General features: G+C 43.6%; 2 protein-coding genes across 3 annotated transcripts in view; one reads left to right on the top strand and one right to left on the bottom strand.

Annotated features, from left to right (window-relative positions):
- HTR2B (5-hydroxytryptamine receptor 2B) overlaps positions 1 to 23,770 on the top strand; it is a 176,970-nt gene that overhangs the window by 5,749 nt on the left and 147,451 nt on the right. Inside the window, exons 3-5 of one of the 2 annotated variants that reach the window (XM_083612921.1) lie at positions 3,086 to 3,286; positions 6,498 to 7,798; positions 8,039 to 8,466. In XM_083612921.1, the coding sequence (XP_083469047.1) occupies positions 3,086 to 3,286; positions 6,498 to 7,387 (1,091 nt within the window). In that variant the 3' untranslated portion in view covers positions 7,388 to 7,798; positions 8,039 to 8,466. Of the gene's footprint in view, positions 1 to 3,085; positions 3,287 to 6,497; positions 7,799 to 8,038; positions 8,467 to 23,770 lie in introns of those variants that run through there. The other variant, XM_083612920.1, reaches the window with a different exon arrangement.
- PSMD1 (proteasome 26S subunit, non-ATPase 1) overlaps positions 1 to 23,770 on the bottom strand; it is a 92,025-nt gene that overhangs the window by 43,842 nt on the left and 24,413 nt on the right. The window lies entirely within an intron of this gene.

Raw genomic sequence — 23,770 nt, 5'->3', positions numbered from 1 at the left:
CCTAAATGAGACTAGTAAATGGTAGGCAGGCGTCTTTGAAAGACAGTCTACCATCATTTCAATGAAGACTGACGGTCTTCTATCTGATTGGAAAATTTAGGCGAAGCAATTTGTAACGCACATGATCAACAAAGAGTAGGAGGATTTGCAGGCTGACATCTATAGCACCAAGGAGTTTGGCTTGCCTGGGCCAGAGAATAAGACATTCCCCTACTTAGCAGACGTCACTGGGGCAGTATAATCACTTAGCATTGATATAGTGCTTTAAAATGTTCAAAACCCATCATGTAAATTGTTGCAACCATCCCGTAAGGTAGATCAGTGTTAGCATATCACAAGGCGAGGTGCTGAAAGTAAAAGAAGGCAGTTTGTCAAAGGACGCCTACTGAATTCATGGCCAAGGTGAAATTTGCACCAGGGACTTCCCAGTTCACAGCTCAGATGCTACACCGCTACCACTGCCTTATTCTCATTTTACAGAGAGGAAAGAGTTAATATTATACATGGCCAAGAAGATCACTCAACAGCCACGATGTGATCTGGGCCGAAGACAGTCCAATGCCTTATTCACTGGGCCACCCAACACTGAAACACCCACACTCAAATTGCAGCCAGCACTCTCAATATCAAGCATTTAAAGTCACTTTTCTTAAACACACAACACGCACACCGCCTCTCTCAAAACTGAGCACAAAAGGAAGAAAAAGCAGAAGTTTAGCAGGAGAAAAATCCACATTCTCTGATGTAAGAGGGTGAGAGAGGCTATTTAGCTACAGCGCAAAAATTCTCTCCCTGCAGGAATGAGCAGAAAGGAGGTAACGTCTAAGCAGCACTGCACAAAGGAGAGAAAACATTGAAATCATTCACTGGAAATCTAGCGAGCCAGGAGCCATCATCCTCTTCACATGTAAAGCGAACACCTGCACACAAAAAGGCCATACATTACTTGGTCTCAACAACATTAGTTTAAGGCGCAGGAAAACGCTTGCCTTGCTAGATAGAATCTCGGGATTTCAAGCACACAAATTTAATTGGTTACTTGAAGCTTTTATTTCTTCTGGCATGACTGTTCTCTGGGAAAGAGAGATTTTTTAAAAAAGCTAATAAAAACTCAAAGGAAATCTTTAAAAAGGTTTGCTCAACATTTCACGGTCTATTCAACAAGGCATCCGCTTTCTACTTCATTTTAAATGTTATCAATTCTCTTTTTAAACAAAAACAAAAAAAAAGCGCTCCAGGGTTTTTCCCTCTGCTATTACTATTAATACCCCACAAACCACAGAGCAGACTGCTTTAAAAATAAGCCCTTGCTTTCGAAACTGCAGAGGGCTGGCTGCTGCAGGAAGAACCAGCTGCCACGTGGTTTAGGCTCCACAGCATCCCACCATATTCCAATAAAGAAACAGCCATTTAACACAGGTGCAGAGCCACTCACACAATGCTCTCCACCATGTCGGGACTGTATGGTTTCTGTGTAGGAATTGGATGGCTTGTGTAGGGAAGCTATAGACACACCGGAAGCCTCCCTCAAGGTAAACCAGGCTACCTGGGGAAAGGAGGAGGTGGGACAGTAGTCGTTGCTTATGGATCCAAAATGAAAAGGCAGCCGGGAAGGTGGGGAGAATTGCATTCAGATCTGGTTTTGCTGTATTCTGCTTAACAAAGCCGTAGGTAGCTTAACTAGGTTTGACCCTGTAGTAGTTGATTAATTATCCTTGTCAACCTTAGTATCTGAAGGAGCGTCTCCACCCCCATCGTTCTACCCGGACACTGAGGTCCAGCTCCGAGGGCCTTCTGGCGGTTCCCTCCCTGCGAGAAGCCAAATTACAGGGAACCAGGCAGAGGGCCTTCTCGGTGGTGGCGCCTTCCTTGTGGAATGCCCTCCCACCAGATGTCAAAGAGAATAACAACTACCAAACTTTTAGAAGACATTTGAAGGCAGCCCTGTTTAGGAAAGCTTTTAATGTTTGATGTATTGCTGTATTTTAATATTAATATTGGAAGCTGCCCAGAGTGGCTGGGGAAGCCCAGCCAGATGGGCAGGGTATAAATAATAATAAATTATTATTATTATTATTATTATTAGTAGTAGTAGTAGTAGTAGTAGTAGTAAAGCTGAGAATCCTGGCAACTTGTGTTGGCCCTACAGATTAAGAAAAGAGGGCACACACAATCAGCAAGGTCCAAAATCTCAGGATTATGTCCAGAGTAAAAAAAAAAACTTTATTTTTACCTTTGAACAGTTATGCCCCCCAAAATGTATCCGTTTTTATTGCAAATTGATCCAAGAGATGTCATTACGCAATCCCCAAAAAGGCCACAGCTAATTCACAGCAAGGGCCTCTACAAAGAAATCTGGCTTAGAAACCAAACCTTGCACCGTTAAGTAAGGAACAGGAGCTGGCTACTACAGGAATAGTGATGCTGGTGGATTTGAACACGACAAAATGAAAGGGGGACAATTTATTATTAGCAGGTGCACAGGGCTGAAGAATCCCTATTTAGAAATCGGGATTCCGAATAATGAAAAGGAAAACCATGCGTTGCAACAAGATGCGGTATTTTCACCTGATCGCCACCACCACAGCGAAGAAAAAGTACCTAATTGCAAAGCAGCATATGTATCAGAATTGTTGTGCCCCAAAAACAGAACACTGCACCTCTAACGGTTAACAGATCACCAGTTGCTGCTGCCCTTTTTTGCTTAATAAGCCCACAATCCACTGATTTTTAGGCCACTACCTCAAAGGCATTGAAGATAGGGCAATTGCCCTGTTCAAGAAGCCTTGATTAATCAATAGATTAAATGTGCTTACATTTGCAATTGAGAAAGGGTTCTACAGAATAGCTCCTACCCCACATCTACCGATGCAAACACTCATCTTAAAAGTAGCTCTTCCAGTGCAGCAGATGTCACCTGCGGTTTTAAAAATTACTTGTACTAAAAAATAACTTTTTAAAAACTCCTGCCTGATTAACTGGAGGGGGTTATAGTGTCGTGAATTCATTTACTAAATGTTGCACCTTCTTCCACAGGGTGCACACCCCCAAAGAACAATCCTAACCCTTTCCTACTCTTTTTCAGAGATTGCATGGCCTCTTCCGCGGGAGCTGTGCCCTGTCTGGCTGTTTCTGGACGTCCTCTTTTCCACAGCCTCCATCATGCATCTGTGCGCCATCTCACTGGACCGCTACATTGCCATAAAAAAGCCAATCCAAGCGAGTCAGTACAACTCACGGGCCACAACACTCATCAAAATCACAGTGGTCTGGCTGATCTCAATAGGTATGTGGCAAGCATCAAAGGGAGAGTGTGCTTTTCATTTGCTAACAGCTGGTGTGAATGCATGGGTGCCAGAAAAGTGGCGCTGCGTGAATGGTGAGCAGCCTCTGATGAGGGCATCAGCTAGCCTTGGTTCTCTTCCTCGAATGAAATCTCTAAAACTGAAGTGCAGCTGGGATCGAAAGCAAAACAGGCATAATCATAGAGTTGGAAGAGAACCTGAGCATCATCTCATCCGACCCCCTGCAATGCAGGAATATGCAGCAATCCCTTATAGGGATGGAACCTGCAACCATGGCATTATCAGCACCATGCTCTAACCGAAGGTGGCGTTCCCAGTGCCTGGCCAGAAATTTCATACTATCTACCTATCTCGAGGGCGAATGTTCCTTCTGTACCAAAAGAAGGCTCGAAGCCCTAACATGCCATTCAGATAGCATCTCTTAACTCAAACTCCTATAAGTTAGGGATCAAAATACACAATACCTTACTGTCCAACAGAGCAAAGCATGGAAATAATAATAATAATAATAATAATTATTATTATTATTATTATTATTATTATTATTATTATTTGTATACTGCCTTGATCTGAAGATCACACGGCAGTTCGCGACATAAAAATAAGAACGCAAAGTACATACAAAAAGAACCCAAACCAATAATACCTCCCCTCCAACAAACACATTACCATTATTAGTTTGTTGGGAAATTGCTTAACACATTTAAGTTGCAAAAGTTGGATTAAAGGTAAAGGTAAAGGGACCCCGGTCCATTAGGTCGTGGCCGACTCTGGGGTTGCAGCACTCATCTCGCTTTATTGGCCGAGGGAGCCGGCATACAGCTTCCAGGTCATGTAGCCAGCAGGACTAAGCCGCTTCTGGCGAACCAGAGCAGCACACGGAAATGCTGTTTACCTTCCCGCTGGAGCGGTCCCTATTTATCTACTTGCACTTTGACGTGCTTTCGAACTGCTAGGTTGGCAGGAGCAGGGACCGAGCAATGGGAGCTCACCCCGTTGCGGGGGTTCGAACCGCCGACCTTCTGATCGGCAAGTCCTAGGCTCTGTGGTTTAACCCACAGCACCACCCGCGTCCCACAAAAGTTGGATTGCTACAACAAAAATCACAATGCCCCAGGCACAGAGAAGCTTGAATTCAGTCACTACCACTAGCCCCAGTGAGGAGCAGTTCCTTGTGGGTGGGAATCTGACACCACCTCCAATTGTTTTGGATCTAAAAGAGAAGTGAACTAGCTGGGTCGAATGCCCACCGACAGACACACTAAACAAAAAAAGATAAGGACAGAGGAACAGGAGGGTGGGGTGCAGTTGGGAACTTAACTGTTCAGAGGTAAAGGAAGAGAGGAAACTATGACTGTGTTGTCAAAAGTACGCAAAGCAGAAAATAATAAATGAGGTGCAAATGAATAGTTTATATTATGCTTCTCCGTGTATTCTGAACTCTCTGAAGGCACACAGCCCGTTGTTAATTTCTCGTTGGTTTGTACACAAAATGTCAACTCCAGATGTAAGACAAATGAGGAGCGGGGGGGAAGTGAATCAATGACTCCAAACTACTGGCAAGCAATGGCTCCAAAGCACAGGAAGCAGACATCATAGATTAACCGTAAAACAAGTGATGCAAAATATGCCCAAAAGAGTGTCAAGAATTAGAATGATTTTAAAATCAGTTATGTTGCAAACAATTGAGAGGTGAAAAAAGACACCACCCACTTAATCAATGACTACACCCGTGGCGGGTTTTTTCAAAAAGCACCACTTCCTACAATAATAAATTTAAGAGCTTCCCGCAATCAAAGGAAACAATAGGCAACTTTTGAAGTAAAAAAAAAAAAGGAAACGGCTAATGAGGCAAAACTATTTGAACATGACCTTTTAATGCCAGGTTTTAGCAGCATCAATCATATGCAGCACTTATCCCATGTCTTATTACTCATTAAATGTACTCAGTCTCTGAACCGCATCTTCTCAATAATTTCAGGGGAGCTTAAAAACTGATTAGCAGATGTCTAGCTATGGACTCTCCAAGTTCAGAGGCAATAGGCTTCGTTGGGCTTCTTCAAGGCATCTAGATGCTCACTGCAGCAACCAAGATGTTGGACTGGATGGGCCCCACTGTCTATTGCTTTGGTTTGTTCTTGTTTTTATTATGTATTTTGTGTTTTCATCTTGCGTTTTTATGCTGTGAACCACCCTGAGGTCCTCAGCTGAAGGGTGGCATAGAAATTAAATAAACAAACAATCCAGCAGGACTCTTTTCATTGCAATGCCTCTGCACTGCTATGAAGCAAGAGAACAAAAGGGACTTAAGGATGTTTGTCATTTCTACAGTACCTAAGACATGAAGAGATAGCCTAAGGTACAGCAAATCCCTAAACTTTATAAAGCCGTGGCGGCAGCACTAAAAAGTGAAAGCTTCATCGCTGACCCGATTACTTGAGTGCTGCAGGGCCGAAGGCACCAAGTTTTGCTTGGTAGCTAAGTCAGCTCTTAAGAAACCACAAATATGTTCAACAGCAGCAGTTGTTAGGAGGCAGGAAGATTCGCTAGGCCAGAGAACTCAAAGCATCCTGTGCTTGCAACTTGCAGAAGGTCAGGGAAGGAGAACGGAAGAATTAAAACCAATTGCCAGCATTTCCCACCCTTCCTGCCACCTTGAGACAATTGCTCTCAGTTGCATGTAGCTCCCCAGCCATGCTGTCCTCCCGCCTGTGGAAAGAAGGCTTGTGGGAAGTGGGTCACCATTGCAAATGCAATACGCGCTTTATGTCAAACACAAGTGATCCAAGAAAAATTGTTCTATTTGTTGCCCAAGAAAGGAGATGGGGCACAAAACAGCCAGTGTTGCTCCAAACATGGGCTAGAAGGAGTCAAGAGGCAGAATTAATCTCATGGGAGTCACCTCCCTCGACCTGATGCTCTTCTATTTTGAGGTACTATTTAGCTACTTGATCTGTTGTGCTTTGGAGACATCTCCAGTTCAACTGCTTTGAGGGCTTCTGTTCAATCAAGAGGCATATAAATGTTATTAAATAAAGAGGTTCTCTCTAACGGTGGGCTTGCAAAGCTCCTGTAATTTCATTTGCTCCAATGTTCGGAAGCCAGTCTCAGAACATGCTCCTTATTATGTACTGTGGTGCTTTCAGTTCCACGTCCAGGTTGAAGCTTACTAGGTTTCTGCTTCCCCTACAGGCATTGCGATCCCGATCCCGATCCGCGGCATAGAAGAAGGTGTTGAAAACTTCCCAAACTTCACCTGCGTGCTGTCACCAGAACGTTTTGGAGACTTCATGCTCTATGGTTCCGTGGCTGCCTTCTTCGTCCCACTGGCCATCATGGTGGTCACTTACTTCCTGACCATTAGAGTTTTGCGCAAGAAAGCCTACTTGATCAACAAACTGCCCCAGCGCTTTACCTGGAGCACGGTGTCCACGGTATTCCAGCGGGATATGACGCCCGGATCATCACCGGAAAAAGTGGCCATGTTGGACAACTCCAAGAAGGACAGGCCTTTGCCTAACGGGAATGAAGAACTGCTAATGCGCAGGATGTCTACCGTCGGGAAGAAGTCGGAACAGACTATTACCAATGAACAGCGGGCCTCCAAGGTCTTAGGTATCGTATTCTTCCTCTTTTTGTTGATGTGGTGCCCGTTCTTCATAACCAACATCACTTCCGTTCTGTGCACGTCCTGCAGCAAGGAATTTATCCAAACACTTATGGAGATATTTGTCTGGATAGGGTATGTTTCGTCAGGCGTGAACCCACTGGTCTATACCCTCTTCAACAGAACATTCAGGGAGGCATTTGGCAGATATATCACTTGCAATTACCAGACCTCAACGTCTGGATCCGCCATTCGGAAGTGCTCCAGCAGGCTCTCGTTCAGAAATTCCGTGGCAGAGAACTCCAAACTTTTCATGATGCACCACGGGATGCGGAATGGGATTAACCCAGTCATGTACCAAAGCCATCGGCTTCGCACCTCGCCCATCCAGTCTCCGTCGGCCATACTGCTGGATACACTGCTACTCACAGAGAATGAAGTTGGTAAAACAGAAGAACAAGTCAGCTATGTATAGCTGAAGAGAAAAGACAGGCCATACCTGAAACTCACTGATAAATGCCCAGTATATATGTGGTTCCCATCTGTTATTTATACAAGTCCAAATTATAGTTTTATCAACTGCTCTCCTCTAAGAGTAGAGGCTTCTCTCACTCAAAGGGCCACCTTCATTTATTCTTATTTATCAGCAATTTATCCTGCTACAAAAAAAAAAGTATTTGAGCATGGTGGTTTACAAAACAGAGGTGTTCAAATAAATACAACTATGGCAACTATCGTGTCTCAGACATTGGATTCCCCATCCCGTCTCTTCAAAAGGCACATTATTGCTAGGAGGTCTCTATATAAGCATTATATAGGACCATCCTATAGAGATACATTTTACATTAAGAGGAAGAGGCCTGCACTTTCAAACTCAAGTACAGTGGTACCTCAGGTTACATACGCTTCAGGTTACAGACTCCGCTAACCCAGAAATAGTACCTCGGGTTAAGAACTTTGCTTCAGGATGAGAACAGAAATTGTGCGGCGGCAGCAGGAGGAGACCCCATTAGCTAAAGTGGTGCTTCAGGTTAAGAACAGTTTCAGGTTAAGAACGGACCTCTGGAACGAATTAAGTACTTAACCTGAGGTACCACTGTATGTACAAGTTTGCAGAATTACCAAGGCTTCCATGAAAGGGTGATTAAGCTTGGAAAGAATGTGCGCATCTCAAGACCATTTAGGAACCCTCCCCACCTAACTGAATACAGCTGTTTACATGTGGGCTAGCTGGAAAGGAGATGATCATAACCTTCTCAGCTATTATTGTCCCACTCCCCCACAAAAACAATCCTATCCAATAAAGCTCAACGGTGCAATTTGAATAACATCAATGCATGGAACTGCCTTCCAGTCGAGGTCAGAGAGGTGCCCTCCCTACTGAAAAACTTCTTTTTTAATCCCACCGGCATTTCCATTGGAATTTGATTTTATAGTTTTAACCATTTTTTTGTATTGTATCTTTGCAAACTGCTTAGAGACTACTGTAGTTAACCGGTATATAAATTGTTTAAATAATAATAATTATTAATATTAATAAATTAAGAAACTGCACATATTTGTTTAATTTTCATAATTCATTCTGCCTCCTTGTTCCCAGTGACTCATTTCCAGCTAACAGCACTAAGAAATTTCACGCTGATCCCACGACCTTCCACAATCAGTTATCACGTGACAGTAACACCTTGATCAGTCTAAAGAAAAGGCCCATCTAGATTGTTCTGTTTCAAACAGCACCCAGTCGAAAAAGTCACATCAAAGGGCCTTACATAAAGAGTCCAGTAGAAAAGGGTTCTGCTTTGCACTGCAGGGGTTGGACTAGATGACCTTTGGGTCCCTCCCAACTCTACGATTCTATGAAATAATAGCGACCAACGGAGGCCAATAGTGAAATTCAAGGGCTGGGATTGAAATAGTTGCTCAGACTCACACAAGAGGTTAATACCTCTTTGACACCTATAGCACAACCTGCTTTTGAAACTTTCCTCAATTTCAAAAGCAGTTTGTCGTGCAGTCCCTTTTTTGGAGGCTAAATGGAAGCTGAATGAGGAAAAAGAAATCTAAATTCCCTCTCTCACACCCACCCACACTTTGGCTCACTGAATTGAGCTTTTGTGGCTCTTCGGATCCTGCCTGTTGACTTATTGCAACAGCAGCAAAAAGAGCCAAAAAGCATTGTGACTCAGTCACTAGTTGTGGAAAATGGTTATAATATTTGCACATGTTAACTGAAAAGCTGCCGTATACACCAACAGAGATTGGCGTGCCACATAAGAAATTATTAGCATCAGTGTTCTGTGAGTTTTCAAAGGACAAGTCAAGCGTACTTGTAAAACTTCAAGTCCTTCCCCAAAAACCACTCCATGGCCGGTGGGCTGCTGCAGTCTCTTCTCAAACTAGGGCGGCTCTTCCTGATGAATTGAGGTGAAGGCCAAGCTATGGGGAGAGTTTGTTCTGGAGGGCTGTGCTTCCCCATGCTCTCAACGTGTGAGCTATGTGTGGAATGCTGCAAAATAAGGCAGCCTAACATATTTAAACCCATATTTTATTTCTCGTATAAATGTTTACTTCTCAGCATGGCCTTAAAACAAACAAAACCGGGATCTAGTAGGTGCTCAATCATGTTCCCTGGCTCCTGATGACTTCGGTGCAGGACTCCCTTGGTTGGTGAATCTGTATCAATGGTTCTCAAACTTCTTTCTCCCACGGTTCACTTCGATACTGCTGAGGAACTCAGCAGACTATGTAGGAAACTATTTGTTCTACATTTTAGAACACCCCCCCCTTCTGTTTATGGATTAAACATCATGGGTATGGGTGGGTACCAGCATCACTGTCAAAACCAGGGGACTTACTTGGAAAATCACACTCACCCTCCATTGTAATGAGAGAATCAATAATGTGTCAGTTCAAGCACAGATGCTCAAGACTTTCCACAAGCCATCTGCATGGAGCCACAGGACCACCATGGTCCACAAACCAGAGTTTGAAAACCTCTGTGTTTTACATGAAAAAAGCCACAAAAAAGCATTCACACAGACAAATGACACACAGAGATTATTAAGAAATGTCCTGCTTACTAATCTGAAAAGTGTTATACCCCACCCTTAAGAAGCACTCAATAGTGTTCATCCCTTCTTAAACTCCACCTTCAGTGAGTTGTTAAAAAGGGAGGCTGTCAACAGTTTGCCGTCTAGATTCTGAAACTTAGGTCTGGGTCTCCAGGAGAGATGTGTGGGTTCTAGAACTCAGGGAATGAACATCTATCAGTTGTGGGGAGTCCCCCCCGCCCCTGACTTCGGCTCTGGGCACAGACCCTGCAAAAGAAGCCATTTCCTTCATGTCCTTCAGAAGAAATGTCTGCCACTCAGCTGAGCACAAGCAGTGCAGGAGAAAGGGAAGAGTCAATGCTGAAGTTATATTTAATACCCAACTACCCCAACCCACAGATGGCCATACACAGCTGCAGGAAGTGCCGCGGGAATCGAACTCTTACCCTACAATAGGGTTTGCAAGGTCCTGTCCCAATGAATTCAGTGAATTCAGAATGGGAACTAAAGTTCAAGGCATTTGAGAAATATTGGTTCAAGACTCTGTATGAGCCACATAAGGGGCTGATTACTCTCTTAAGGTGGGTCATACTACTGGTTCATGCAGCCCAGCAGTCTCCTGACTAGCAGTGGTCCTCCAAGATATCAGACTGGGGTCTCTCTCAACCATGCCACTACCTGACCCTTCTAAGTGTAGATACCAGGGCTTCATCCAGGGATCCTCTGCTTGCACAGCGCATACACACACGTACACACACACACACACACACACACACAAAACCACTGAGCTATGGGACCTGAGTGGATTACAAAATCTTTCTGCCATCTTGAAGAACGGTTCTCAAAGTTGGGGGGGAAAGTTGAAACCACTTGAATAACCTGATTGGCAGACATGCAAACTTCAGAACAAATAAAAGTGGTTTCTATTTACACTATGTTGTAAATATGATTGCAACTGCAGACTTGTCAACCCTGTCTCGGTTGCTGTTTCCTGTACAGAATGACAAAAGTGTCCATTAGGGAGAATAATGACGGCCCCAGAGCATTAAAAAAATGGTTCGAAATTAGTGTGACATCCATCAGAACACTTAGCCTTTAAACGCCTTCATTATTTATGGAAGAGAACTGTAATAGCTTGAACACAATGCCTTTTAGACAAGGTTGGTAAAACTTCACAAGAGGTTACATCATCCATATGTTAAGGGCGGGCAGCAGAGAGGTTGGAAGTATCAAAGAAAACTATTTATCCCGCAGCAGAGCTGGCTGGTCCAGGGCAAAGGGGAAAGAGAAAAGAAGCTTTGAATGGTGCTCATGTCTCCAGAGAAATTGACTTTACTGAATAAATGCCTAACCAGGGAATAGGGGGCTGAAATGGAAATAGAACACTTGTGATGTGTAAGAGGCTTCTTCTTTACCTCTGAGGTCATTCATGCTTTTATGAAATTTTATTTTCAAATTTTCATGAGCCAAAAATGAATTCTGAATCCCAACTATCTCGGCACACCCACGGTAACAAAAGATCCATCTATTTATTTATCTATCTACAGTAAGATCAATTGTCTGAACGAATGGTTCTTAACCATTACTGGAAGGATGAGAACCAGCAAGTTAAAATCAGGAGTTTGGTAATCAAGTCATGTAATCTGTCTTGTGAAGTTAAAATATTCCATTCACTATTAAAAGCAAACTGACGTTTAAAAAACAAAAAAAAAATTTACCAAACTAACCCTGGCATCACCCATTTCGTATGATTTCCAGAAGTGTTTTTGCAATTCTCATCGCCTGGCTGCTAAAGTTACCGACATAAAAGAGGGAATTTACAAAGGTTAACACTGTAATCATTCATGAGTGTTAACACTAACCCTTTTTTGGTCTCTGATGAATACCATAGAGAAAAGGACAATAAAAAGTGCACGCAAGTTTTAAAAGAAACCAAAATTCAGCAATAGAAAGTAACTGGCAATCAATCTGGAGGGAATGATGCACTTATTTTAATCAATTCTGCATGTGCCTTTTTGACACAGGAGCTTCCTTTCTCCTACTGAAAGGGAGAGAGACAGGAAGCACATGCGCCTGCCTCCCTCTCGCGCTTTATACCAGACCTCTGGCTTTTGCACTTTTCCCCATCCGCACCCAAAGAGGTGTGGACCGTGACATCATGCAAAAATCATGATGGCCTGCTTGAGTGTGTTAAGAGGCAAGGAGGAGAAGGTGTCTTCTCCTTCCCGCTGCACAACATATAACTGCCTTGCATCAAGCCAGGACCAACTGCTTGCATTGCAAAAGTAACTCACCCCAAGATGAAAACTGTATGCTATATAGCAAGAGTAGCTAAATTCTTTTGTGTGTGCGCGCGCCATATTCACCCTCCAAGAGCGATATATTAGTAGTGCATGTGGACAACCTACTTTTTCTTAAACAAAAATATTCCCAAATGTATAAAAAAATTGTCCAGTAGCACCTTAGAGACCAACTAAGTTTGTCCGGGGTATAAGCTTTTGTGTATCTGAAGAAGTGTGCATGCACACGAAAGCTTATACCAAGAACAAACTTAGCAGTCTCTAAGGTGCTACTGGACAATTTTTTTGTTTTTTAATATATTTCGACTGTGTCAGACCAACACGGCTACCTACCTGAATCTAAAAATATTTCCAGTCTCTGCAGGAGTAGACACAGAAGAACCAGGAGGCTGTTGTCTCATACTTGATACCCATGTTGGATTGCCAACACCTGAGGTCCAATGTCTCCTGGTGATGCCCACTGCTGCATGCTAGAAGCAAGCCTACCCTAGAAGCACCCCCCCAAGCCACCCCAAGAGCTAAGCAAGAAGTTATCAGAGTTGCTCCTACTACTCGACTTTTCTCCAAATCCCTGTGTCCCCGGCACCCATGGCAAAACAAGACACCCCCTTCTCCAACAATTCGCCACCAGGTTCTCAACTGCTCACACAACTCATCCCCTCTGCCTGCTAAAAGCAACACAGTTTTTAGCATTTAGAACACTCAGTTTAGTTAACTGTGCATATCTTGTAAATGGGTTCCTTCAAATTTACACCAAGAGCCATTTTATTCTACAAGAAGCACTTTGTGATGGAATAAATTATTCCAGAACACTTATTTCAGAGGGACTGCAATCAGCGCTAGTATGAAGTTCCTCAAACACATATGCAAAGCGAAACTTGCATTGACCAAAATACCATAAACTCCCCAAGTGTCCAACTCCCACAAAAGTATGTTAATTAAGTTTTCAACTCAATTACGTTTTATGACTCAAGTAGCTCACCGTTTTCCAGCTTCGCTATGGAACCTCAGTTGCCAAACACATTCTGAAATGCTCCACAGGAGAAAAAAAATTAAACTAATAAGAGCCTGCTTTGTCCCAATACAATGCAGGCAGATATATTTTTACTTTGGGAGGCAATCAAAATAAGGTCCTGCTGCACTACACACTTAAATTCTATTGGTTAAAATTCTGCATCTTATTTTAACTTTAAGAAAGCATCATAAACTTTAAAAGCACAACTGCTATAAGGGGGGCTGCGTTAGTCGGAATTAAAAAAATCTGAATTAGTAGACCAGCACTTTTAAGACTGAGAAGATGCTATGGGAAAAGCCTGCGCACCCTCCTTCACTGGGGGCTAGAATGGCCTGCCAGAAAGAGCACTGGGCCAGTGGAACATTTACAGCCCAGCTTCCTCAGTCTTCAAAGAGGGATCTGCCCTGGAAAATCGACAGTACAAACCCCAGAGTTATCAAGCAGAGTCCTTTAAGCAGTACGTACTTGGCTGCAATTTACAAATGAGCTAAGCCACATTAATCGGCTTCCAGACTCATTTATTTAGAAGATCTATATCTCATTTTCCAGTATGTGTGCAATGTGGCTTACAACAATAAACAATTAAACTAGAGAATCAACAGCTTTAATCATAAAAGAAAATGCCGGCCACTTAAGACAAATCAATTTTAGGGGGGGAAATCAAATGCCCCCAACGAAAAAGGTTTTGTACTCCTGGGAACAAGCAGAATGACTTCAGTTTAAGTGAGATTGTTCCATAGTCTTCAGTGTCATGTGCAAAAATCTGCTCCAGTTCCAGTACTCCAGCTACACACTTCCTGTATTCTGGAATTTCATATCCATCTTCACAATAAATCTTGCAAAGGCTTGGGCTTTCCAGGCCACGCTATCATTTGTTCCTGGATATATATTAGAAAAAAACATCTGGGCAGTAATCATAGTGACACTATAATTTTGTTAACTAGATCCTGAAAATGTGATTTCCCTTTCTTGGAAGATCATCAGTGTTTAATCCTTATGTAAATACTCGCTGTTTAGCGGGGACTTCCGAAGAGCCAAGGAAAAAGGCTTCATCCACTGAGGTGGTTGATATAATGTCACCTTGACAGAAATTTTCCCCCTTGGTAGCAAGCAGGAGGAGCCCATTCTGAAGCTGTTGCTCACTAGCCATCTCACAGACATAACTCGGAAACACCATCTCTGCCAAACCATATAAAACAAACAACTTTCCCGTGATTCCTAAGGTTCGGTGTCATATTCCATAAAGACTGTTCTAGGTGCCACAGAACCTTTTGCTGCATTTGCTGCTATGGGCGAAGGAATGTATTATGGGAGGTGCTATCATAGACAAGATTCAATGTCAACAGATGCCCAAGAAGATTCCAGGTTATCATCTATACAGAATTGGAGAAGCAACCAGAATGTTACTTAAGTACTTGTTTTTATGTTCCAGAAGTAAAGGAAAAGGGACCCCTGACCATTAGGTCCAGATGCGGACGACTCTGGGGTTGCGGTGCTCATCTCGCTTTACTGGTCGAGGGAGCCGGCGTACAGCTTCCGGGTTATGTGGCCAGCATGACTAAGCCGCTTCTGGAGAACCAGAGCAGCACATGGAAACGCTGTTTACCTTCCCGCTGGAGCGGTACCACTTTATCTACTTGCACTTCGTGCTTTTGAACTCCTAGGCTGGTAGGAGCTGGGACCAAGCAACAGGAGCTCACCCCGTCGCGGGGATTCGAACCGCCGACCTTCTGATCGGCAAGCCCTAGGCTCTGTGGTTTAACCCACAACGCCACCCACATCCCTGTTCCAGAAGTAATAATGTGTAATTCTCTCTTTTAATGTTTGCTTCGTTTTAGCCTTGGATATCCAAGACTCTTGCCGCCTTCAGTCTGGAGGTAAGCTGGAAGCTTACACAGAATATCCAATTCGTAACCAATATGTTGCTCAGGCCCAAAGAGAGGCAGGATATGAGGCAGCAGCTTCCTATAGCACCAAGTGGAACCCAACTAATAACCCTGATCCCTGCCAAGTTGGCAGCTGTAATAGCACACCATGGCCATCTTTTGTGGTTGCAGCAGAGAGCCAGCCAGCCACTCCCTCATCTGGCCAGCTGTCAAGAGAGATGGAGAGGGTGGGGGTTTGGGGGGGGTAGCTACACACAAAAAGACTGGCCTCGTTCCTCAACAATTTAGAAGTCATAAAAATATGAGAGCGCTAAAATGTGTTCATTCATAAAAAACACAAACCTATTGAATCTGGAAATTAATATTGTTAAGATTAATGTTTTCCCTAATGTATAATATAGCTTGCTTAGGAAAGTAGGAGTACCTTGTAAGCCTTATTTGTGCCCATGCCCAGAAAGAATGTAGTATTTTATGAACCTCCTTTGACACTGGGAATTGAGTAGACAGCCTGTCCCCTGCTGTTCTTCCATATTTGTGCATTTAATTCTTGAAAGCAGGCATTTTGCTGATTTATTTATTTATCTATTTCAGTCGCTATGATTGCCTTCTGGCAAATAAGAATTAGGTATTCTAATCTTAAAACAACTGATTTAATTCTGTTACGCTGTATTTTACCTGGCTGGTAGTTGCACAACTAATCTGTGTGTCTAAAAGGACCTAGGGCCCACTTTTGAAACCGAGTTACAAAGAAAACAAATATGTGCTTGCACATTTTTTCACCATATTCTTCTGTATATGGCCCCAAAAGGCTGCTGAAAGTCAGAGTCAGCAGCTGTGGTCTAGGATGACAGAATATTCTTATCTGGTGGAAAGCAGCTTCTGACATGACGGTACTTTGGATCCAAAATGACTGAATGAGGAGTTCTATTTGTACCATTTCCTGGCTGTCCTTTCCTTCCAAAAGTCAACCCTGAAGGTCAGGGGATACCCTCCCAAATTGTGAGTGATACAGCACAACTATATGGGAATATTGGGTTGTACCCGCCACCCCTTAAAGGCAGAAATTCCTTCTGCTCACCAAGGGCACGATTTAAACCCAAGGCAATGACACTTTAAATACAATTTGCTTCAATTACAGGGCACTGTGCACTCACATCTTAATATCTACAGCTATGGATGCATTTTCTCGTTTCTTAATGAAGGCTGAGATTCTTCAATTACCAAACAGACGCCTACAGAATATACCAAAACACTTTGGGGGCGAAGGACGTGCACTTTCCCATTTTTGCTTTGTATTCACATTGCAAAATATTTTTTCTCTTCTGAATAATAATAAAAAAGGCCCACTGAAATGTTTGCCAAACATTAGAAGAAGGACGACCAAGTTGAGCTTCCTGAAGCAGAAACGCTAAACTGAAGACAGCAACTGAAAGAGACCTTTTGCTTTGAAACCTGACAACAAAGACTCCGGAAAGATAAAGACTCTTTCGGGCACAGTCTTTCCTTCCCCTGCAACTGACGTTTTAAAATTCAAAACACCAAGAAATCACAAGTCACTTAAATGGTGTTTTTCAAACAACTGAGATAAATATTGTATAAACTGCGCCAACGGGGTAGAAGAGAATTGCATAAACGTCGGCAGCCGAGCAAGATTTGTAGTCCACAGCTGTGAGCAGGAAAGGTGGCAGAAGGGAAAAGATGCAGAGAGCCGCTTAAAAATAAACACGGGACTCAAGATGCTCCCCACTTGGCTCTTCCACTCTGACTCTCCCAGTTCCCAGAACTTATGCAACTAGATGTATTCAGACTTAAAAAACCTTATTTTCCTCTGCAACCAGGGATGAAGGGGGCTGCAAGCTCAATTCTCCATGTATCACTCATATCATCTAGGACTGGGGTGTCATAACTTGGACTGGTCCACAGACATGACATGACATGGCAGAAGTACTGTTTTGGGGGGACAGGGGGCAGACAGGAGTGGAGGACTCCCTGGTCCTGGTAACTGTGCTCCTAAAGGACCAGGTGCGCAGCCTGGGAGTCATTTTGGACTCACAGCTGTCCATGGAGGCGCAGGTCAATTCTGTGTCCAGGGCAGCTGTCTCCCAGCTCCATTTGATACGCAGGCTGAGACCCTCCCTGCCTGCGGACTGTCTCGCCAAAGTGGTGCATGCTCTGGTTATCTCCCACTTGGACTACTGCAATGCGCTCTATGTGGGGCTACCTTTGAAGGTGAGCTGGAAACTACAACTAATCCAGAATGCGGCAGCTAGACTGGTAACTGGGAGTGGCCGCCGAGACCATATAAAACCAGTCTGAAGACCTACATTGGCTCCCAGTACGTTTCTGAGCACAATTCAAAGTGTTGGTGCTGACCTTGAAAGCCCTAAATGGCCTCGGCCCAGTAGACCTGAAGGAGCGTTTCCCCCCGCCCCCATCGTGCAGCCCGGACACTGAGGTTACAGGGAACCAGGCAGAGGGCCTTCTCGGTAGTGGCACCCACCCTGTGCAACGGCCTCCCATCAGATGTCAAGGAAATAAGCAACTATCATACTTTTAGAAGACATCTGAAGGCAACCCTGTTTAGGGAAGTTTTCAATGTTTCATGTTTTATCATGCTTTTAGTGTTCTGTTGGGAGCTGCTCAGAGTGGCAAGGGAAACCCAGCCAGATGGGCGGGGTATAAATATATTGTTGTTTTGTCAAAACAAAAAAAATTTTTTTTCCTTCCAGTAGCACCTTAAAGACCAACTAAGTTAGTTCTTGGTATGAGCTTTCGTGTGCATGCACACTTCTTCAGATACACTGAAACAGAAGTTGCCAGATCCTTCTATATAGTGAGAAGGTGGGGAGGGGTATTACTCAGAAGGGTGGTGGGAATGGGTGGTTGGCAGATAGCTGTGATGAGCCTGTTGACTACTCTTAACGACTGCAATAGGTCTTACAGGAAAAAGCAAGGGGTGAGAAGGTGAAAAATGGCTTTGTCATGTATAATGAGATAAGAATCCAATGTCTTTGTTCAGACCAGGTCTCTCCATGGTTTTAAGTTTGGTAATGAGTTGCAATTCAGCAGCTTCTCTTTCCAGTCTATTTCTGAAATTCCTTTGTAGTAATACAGCTACTTTGAGATCTTGTATAGAATGTCCTGGGAGATTGAAGTGTTCTCCTACTGGTTTCTCTGTCTTGTGATTCTTGATGTCCGATTTATGTCCGTTTATTCTTTGGCGTAAGGTTTGGCCTGTTTGTCCTATATAGAGAGCTGAGGGACACTGTTGGCATTTGATGGCATATACAATGTTAGACGATGAGCAATTAAATAGTCCCGAGATGGTATGTGTGATGTTGTTGGGGCCAGTAATGGTGTTGTCCGGGTGTATGTGGCAGCAAAGTTGGCATCTGGGTTTATTGCAGGCTCTGGTGCCAGTGTCCGTGTTACGTCTGGTTGTAGTATTATTGTGGGCTAGGAGTTGTTTAAGATTAGGTGGCTGTCTGTAGGCAATGAAAGGTCTTCCTCCCAGAGCTTGAGAAAGAGAACTGTCATTGTCCAGGAGAGGTTGTAGATCTCTGATGATGCGTTGTACTGTTTTAACTTGGGAGCTGTATGTGATGACTAGAGGTGTTCTGTTATTTTCTTTTTTGGGTCTGTCTTGCAGCAAGTTCCGTAAACCAACTGACCGACAAACATATCTACATGCCTCTAGCTACCATCCCAAACATACCAAACAGTCCATTGTATATAGCCAGGCACTACGTTACAGCCGTATCTGTTCCAATTCTACAGACAGAGACTCTCACCTAAGAGATCTACAGCAAACCTTTTTAGAACTAAAATACCCAGCAGATGAAGTTAGACAACAGATCAACAGAGCCAGACAGATACCCAGAGAGAACTTGCTGCAAGACAGACCCAAAAAAGAAAATAACAGAACACCTCTAGTCATCACATACAGCTCCCAAGTCAAAACAGTACAACGCATCATCAGAGATCTACAACCTCTCCTGGACAATGACAGTTCTCTTTCTCAAGCTCTGGGAGGAAGACCTTTCATTGCCTACAGACAGCCACCTAATCTTAAACAACTCCTAACCCACAATAATACTACAACCAGACGTAACACGGACACTGGCACCAGAGCCTGCAATAAACCCAGATGCCAACTTTGCTGCCACATACACCCGGACAACACCATTACTGGCCCCAACAACATCACACATACCATCTCGGGACTATTTAATTGCTCATCGTCTAACATTGTATATGCCATCAAATGCCAACAGTGTCCCTCAGCTCTCTATATAGGACAAACAGGCCAAACCTTACGCCAAAGAATAAACGGACATAAATCGGACATCAAGAATCACAAGACAGAGAAACCAGTAGGAGAACACTTCAATCTCCCAGGACATTCTATACAAGATCTCAAAGTAGCTGTATTACTACAAAGGAATTTCAGAAATAGACTGGAAAGAGAAGCTGCTGAATTGCAACTCATTACCAAACTTAAAACCATGGAGAGACCTGGTCTGAACAAAGACATTGGATTCTTATCTCATTATACATGACAAAGCCATTTTTCACCTTCTCACCCCTTGCTTTTTCCTGTAAGACCTATTGCAGTCGTTAAGAGTAGTCAACAGGCTCATCACAGCTATCTGCCAACCACCCATTCCCACCACCCTTCTGAGTAATACCCCTCCCCACCTTCTCACTATATAGAAGGATCTGGCAACTTCTGTTTCAGTGTATCTGAAGAAGTGTGCATGCACACGAAAGCTCATACCAAGAACTAACTTAGTTGGTCTTTAAGGTGCTACTGGAAGGAAAAAAAAATTTTTTGTTTTGACTATGGCAGACCAACACGGCTACCTATCTGTTGTTGTTTTGTGTTGCGGTGGTGGTGATGTACGGAACACTTTAGTGTGTCTCCCTACAAGGATCTGTTGGATCATTTGTGGACAAGTCCTGAAAGGCTTCTCTGCCTGAATGCAGCTTTTACCTGAAAGCAGAGGAAACTGAGCTGGAGGCCACTTACCAGCCAGATCCAATTCTGTGCTAAGAGCCTATATCATGAAGGATAAAGTGAAGTAAATAGCTTTAAAAACTACTGTAGCCAAAAGCCCAGTCTGCAACACCTGACTTTTCTAGTCTCCCATGCCTTCGAAGGATGCCTCCAATTTGAACTTATTTCATTTTAAGATGTCTCTTGCATGCACCAGTTTTTCCCCTAGACAAAATCGCAATGCCTGCCAAAGTACTGTTTAGACAACACAAGCTTATTTACCCTTTTCTAAAAAGAGTGCTAGAAAGAATTCCTACAATTCACATGGTCCTGTTACATTTCATCTTTTAACTCTTTTCCAGCTTCTTGTCCCACATTCAAAAGGGCTTATTAACCTGTACAGTGGTACCTCGGGTTACATACGCTTCAGGTTACATACGCTTCAGGTTACAGACTCCGCTAACCCAGAAATAGTGCTGCGGGTTAAGAACTTTGCTTCAGGATAAGATCAGAAATCGGGCTCCGGCGGCACGACAGCAGCAGGAGGCCCCATTAGCTAAAGTGGTGCTTCAGGTTAAGAACAGTTTCAGGTTAAGAACAGACCTCCAGAATGAATTAAGTACGTAACCTGAGGTACCACTGTATCCATAAAAATAAAGTTAACATCGGAGACAAAAGAGAACGGTTATCATCTTCTCATGCCTCACTGGCCAGTTTTCAGATGCATCTAACTTGCCATCATGTGGTCCATGGTCTGATTCTGCAGTGATGGCCTTACTGAGTACAGGTGAGCAAGCCAGGATGGAGCAACACACCTGAGAGACAGCTCAGCACATTAATTAGCAAAGAATGTCCACGGTGTGCCAAAAGCCCCCTCCTTCAGCTCTCATTATTACTATTCATTAAATTCATATTCCGCCCTTTATCTGAAGATCTCAGGGAGGTTCACAAGATAAAAATACAGGTTAAAAGCATGAATAAATAGTTAAAACAGAAACAAAACAATAATGCCTCCCCTCCTACAAACACATTTAAAAGGCTGTGGAATATTAATCAGCCCAAGGTCTGGTCAAAGAGGAAAGTTTTCACCTGGTGCCTAAAGATGTACAATGAAGGCACCAGACGAACTTTCCTGGGGAGAGCACTGCACAAACAGGGAGCCACTGCAGAAAAGGCTCGTTCTTGTGTTGCCACCCTCCAGACCTCTCGTGATGATCACAGAGTCTGGTCAGTTTATCTAGGCAGAGACAGCCCTTAAGGTATTGCAGTCCTGAGCCCAAATTTACCAGTTCCCCATTTTAGATACAGGATATATGGATCACAGCCGAGTGGGAAAGCGCATGGCCTGCCGACAGAATGTCCTGGATTCAAGGTCTGTCATCTCCAGTTAAACAGGATCACAGAGCAGATGATGGGAAAGAGATGTCTGCTTGAGGACCACTGCCTGTCGCTGTAAGGAACTCTAAGCTACATGGATAAATACAACCTTATCCAGGGCAGCTCCCTTTGTTCCCAGCTAATACTACCTACCTTACAGGGCATCTTGCAGGGAACATTAAGATAACGAGCGATAAATGAGCAAACACTGGTCTTGAAAGACCTACATTGGCTCCCAGTACGTTTCCGAGCACAATTCAAAGTGTTGGTGCTGACCTTTAAAGCCCTAAACGGCCTCGGTCCAGTATACCTGAAGGAGCGTCTCCACCCCCATCATTCTACCCGGACGCTGAGGTCCAGCGACGAGGGCCTTCTGGCGGTTCCCTCATTGCGAGAAGCAAAGCTACAGGGAACCAGGCAGAGGGCCTTCTCGGTAGTGGCGCCCGCCCTGTGGAACGCCCTTCCAGCAGATGTCAAAGTGATAAGCGACTACCTGACATTCAGAAGACATCTTAAGGCAGCCCTGTTCAGGGAAGTTTTTAACGTGTGATATTTTACTGTATTTTTGGTTTCTATGGAAGCCGCCCAGAGTGGCTGGGGAGGCCCAGCCAGATGGGCGGGGTATAAATAATAAATAATAATAATAATAATAATAATAATAAGTGACTGAAATATTTGGAAAGTGCTATATAAATGTCAAGCATTATTACCTTCTCCTGCAGCAAGTTTTAGAACGCAAAACAGCACAGATATTAGCAAGGACGTCGGTATGAGAATAAAGTTAGCCCATGCTTATTCTTGAATTAAAAAGGTAGAACTCATTGCAACAGCAGACCTGGTGCAACTTCAATAGGCTGCTGGGGGAAACCCCCAACCCAAAACTCTTGCCCTTTAAAAAACAAAACAGATTAAAAACAATACTGGCACCAAGACCTTGAGATCAGTTTTCTAAGAATTGCTATGTTTACAGAGTTCTGTGGACAGTCCAACTTTTCTGACCAACACCCACAGTGAAATTGCAACAGTTTATTTTAAAGGAAATGTGTTGAGGAATTCACACAACAAAGCTTAGGAAAGTCAACAAATAGATGGAACGCAACAGTCAGAGGAGAAGGCATTGGCACAGGGTATTGCAATCCTCTTGTGGGTTTCATTAAAACTTTTATTTACTCCAACGTTACTTGCCATGCAATCTCCTCTGAAGTGAGAGCTCAGAATCTGAACAGGAAGACCTGCAGGGCAGACAGACACACATTCTCAAGCAGCTTAGCCGTCAACAGCATGCAGGAGAGTTTGTTTGCAGAGATTTGCCGGCAGCCCCCCCCCCCCACCTACCCACCCAAAGGAAGATATCAAGATTTCATCACCCGGTGAGAACATGTGTGTGCAAATGCTGGCTTTTAAACCAGTATATTGATTGCCTATGGGGAGAGAGAAATGTAAGCTCCCAGCTTATCACCACGGCTTTGAATCATTTCCAGGGAAGATTTTCTCCACATGGAAGCACTGAACAAAGGCCAGCACTTAAGATGGAGCATACTTCAACCGCCTGGGAGAAACGGGATGCCTCATCAGTGAGAAAAGTCTCAGCCTGTGAAAGCATTTCCAGAGCAAGGGCCCAGATGTGAAAAATACGTAGCAATAGTCTCCGTGTCTCTGAGCAATGGCAGAGTGCATTGCACTTGCCAATAAGTAACAACAGCCCAGCTCCTTATGACTGGTATAAGGCAGCAATGGTGGGGCACAGAGAGACAGATAGCCCTGCAGTGCAGCATGTATTACTACTACTACTACTACTACTACTACTACTACTAATAATAATAATAATAATAATAATATTTATTTTATTATTATTTTAATTACAGTTGTACCTCAGGTTACATACGCTTCAGGTTACAGACTCCGCTAACCCAGAAATAGTGCTTTAGGTTAAGAACTTTGCTTCAGGATGAGAACAGAATTCGTGCTCTGGCGGCGCAGCGGCAGCAGGAGGCCCTATTAGCTAAAGTGGTGCTTCAGGTTAAGAACAGTTTCAGGTTAGGTATGGACCTCCGGAATGAATTAAGTAGTTAACCTGAGGTACCACTGTATCAATAATAAGGAAATAAATGTATCACCCTTCACCCAAGGATCACAGGGTGCTTTACAGTATAAAAACACTAAAGTACATAGCATAACAACAAACAAAATAGCGACAGCCCACCCACCCACAGCTTAAAAGGCTATAAATTGTT

The sequence above is a fragment of the Podarcis filfolensis genome (genome assembly GCF_964270895.1).
Source record: "Podarcis filfolensis genome assembly, chromosome: 5".
NCBI classification, from domain to species: domain Eukaryota; kingdom Metazoa; phylum Chordata; class Lepidosauria; order Squamata; family Lacertidae; genus Podarcis; species Podarcis filfolensis.
This window is presented reverse-complemented; position numbering and strand designations above follow the sequence as displayed.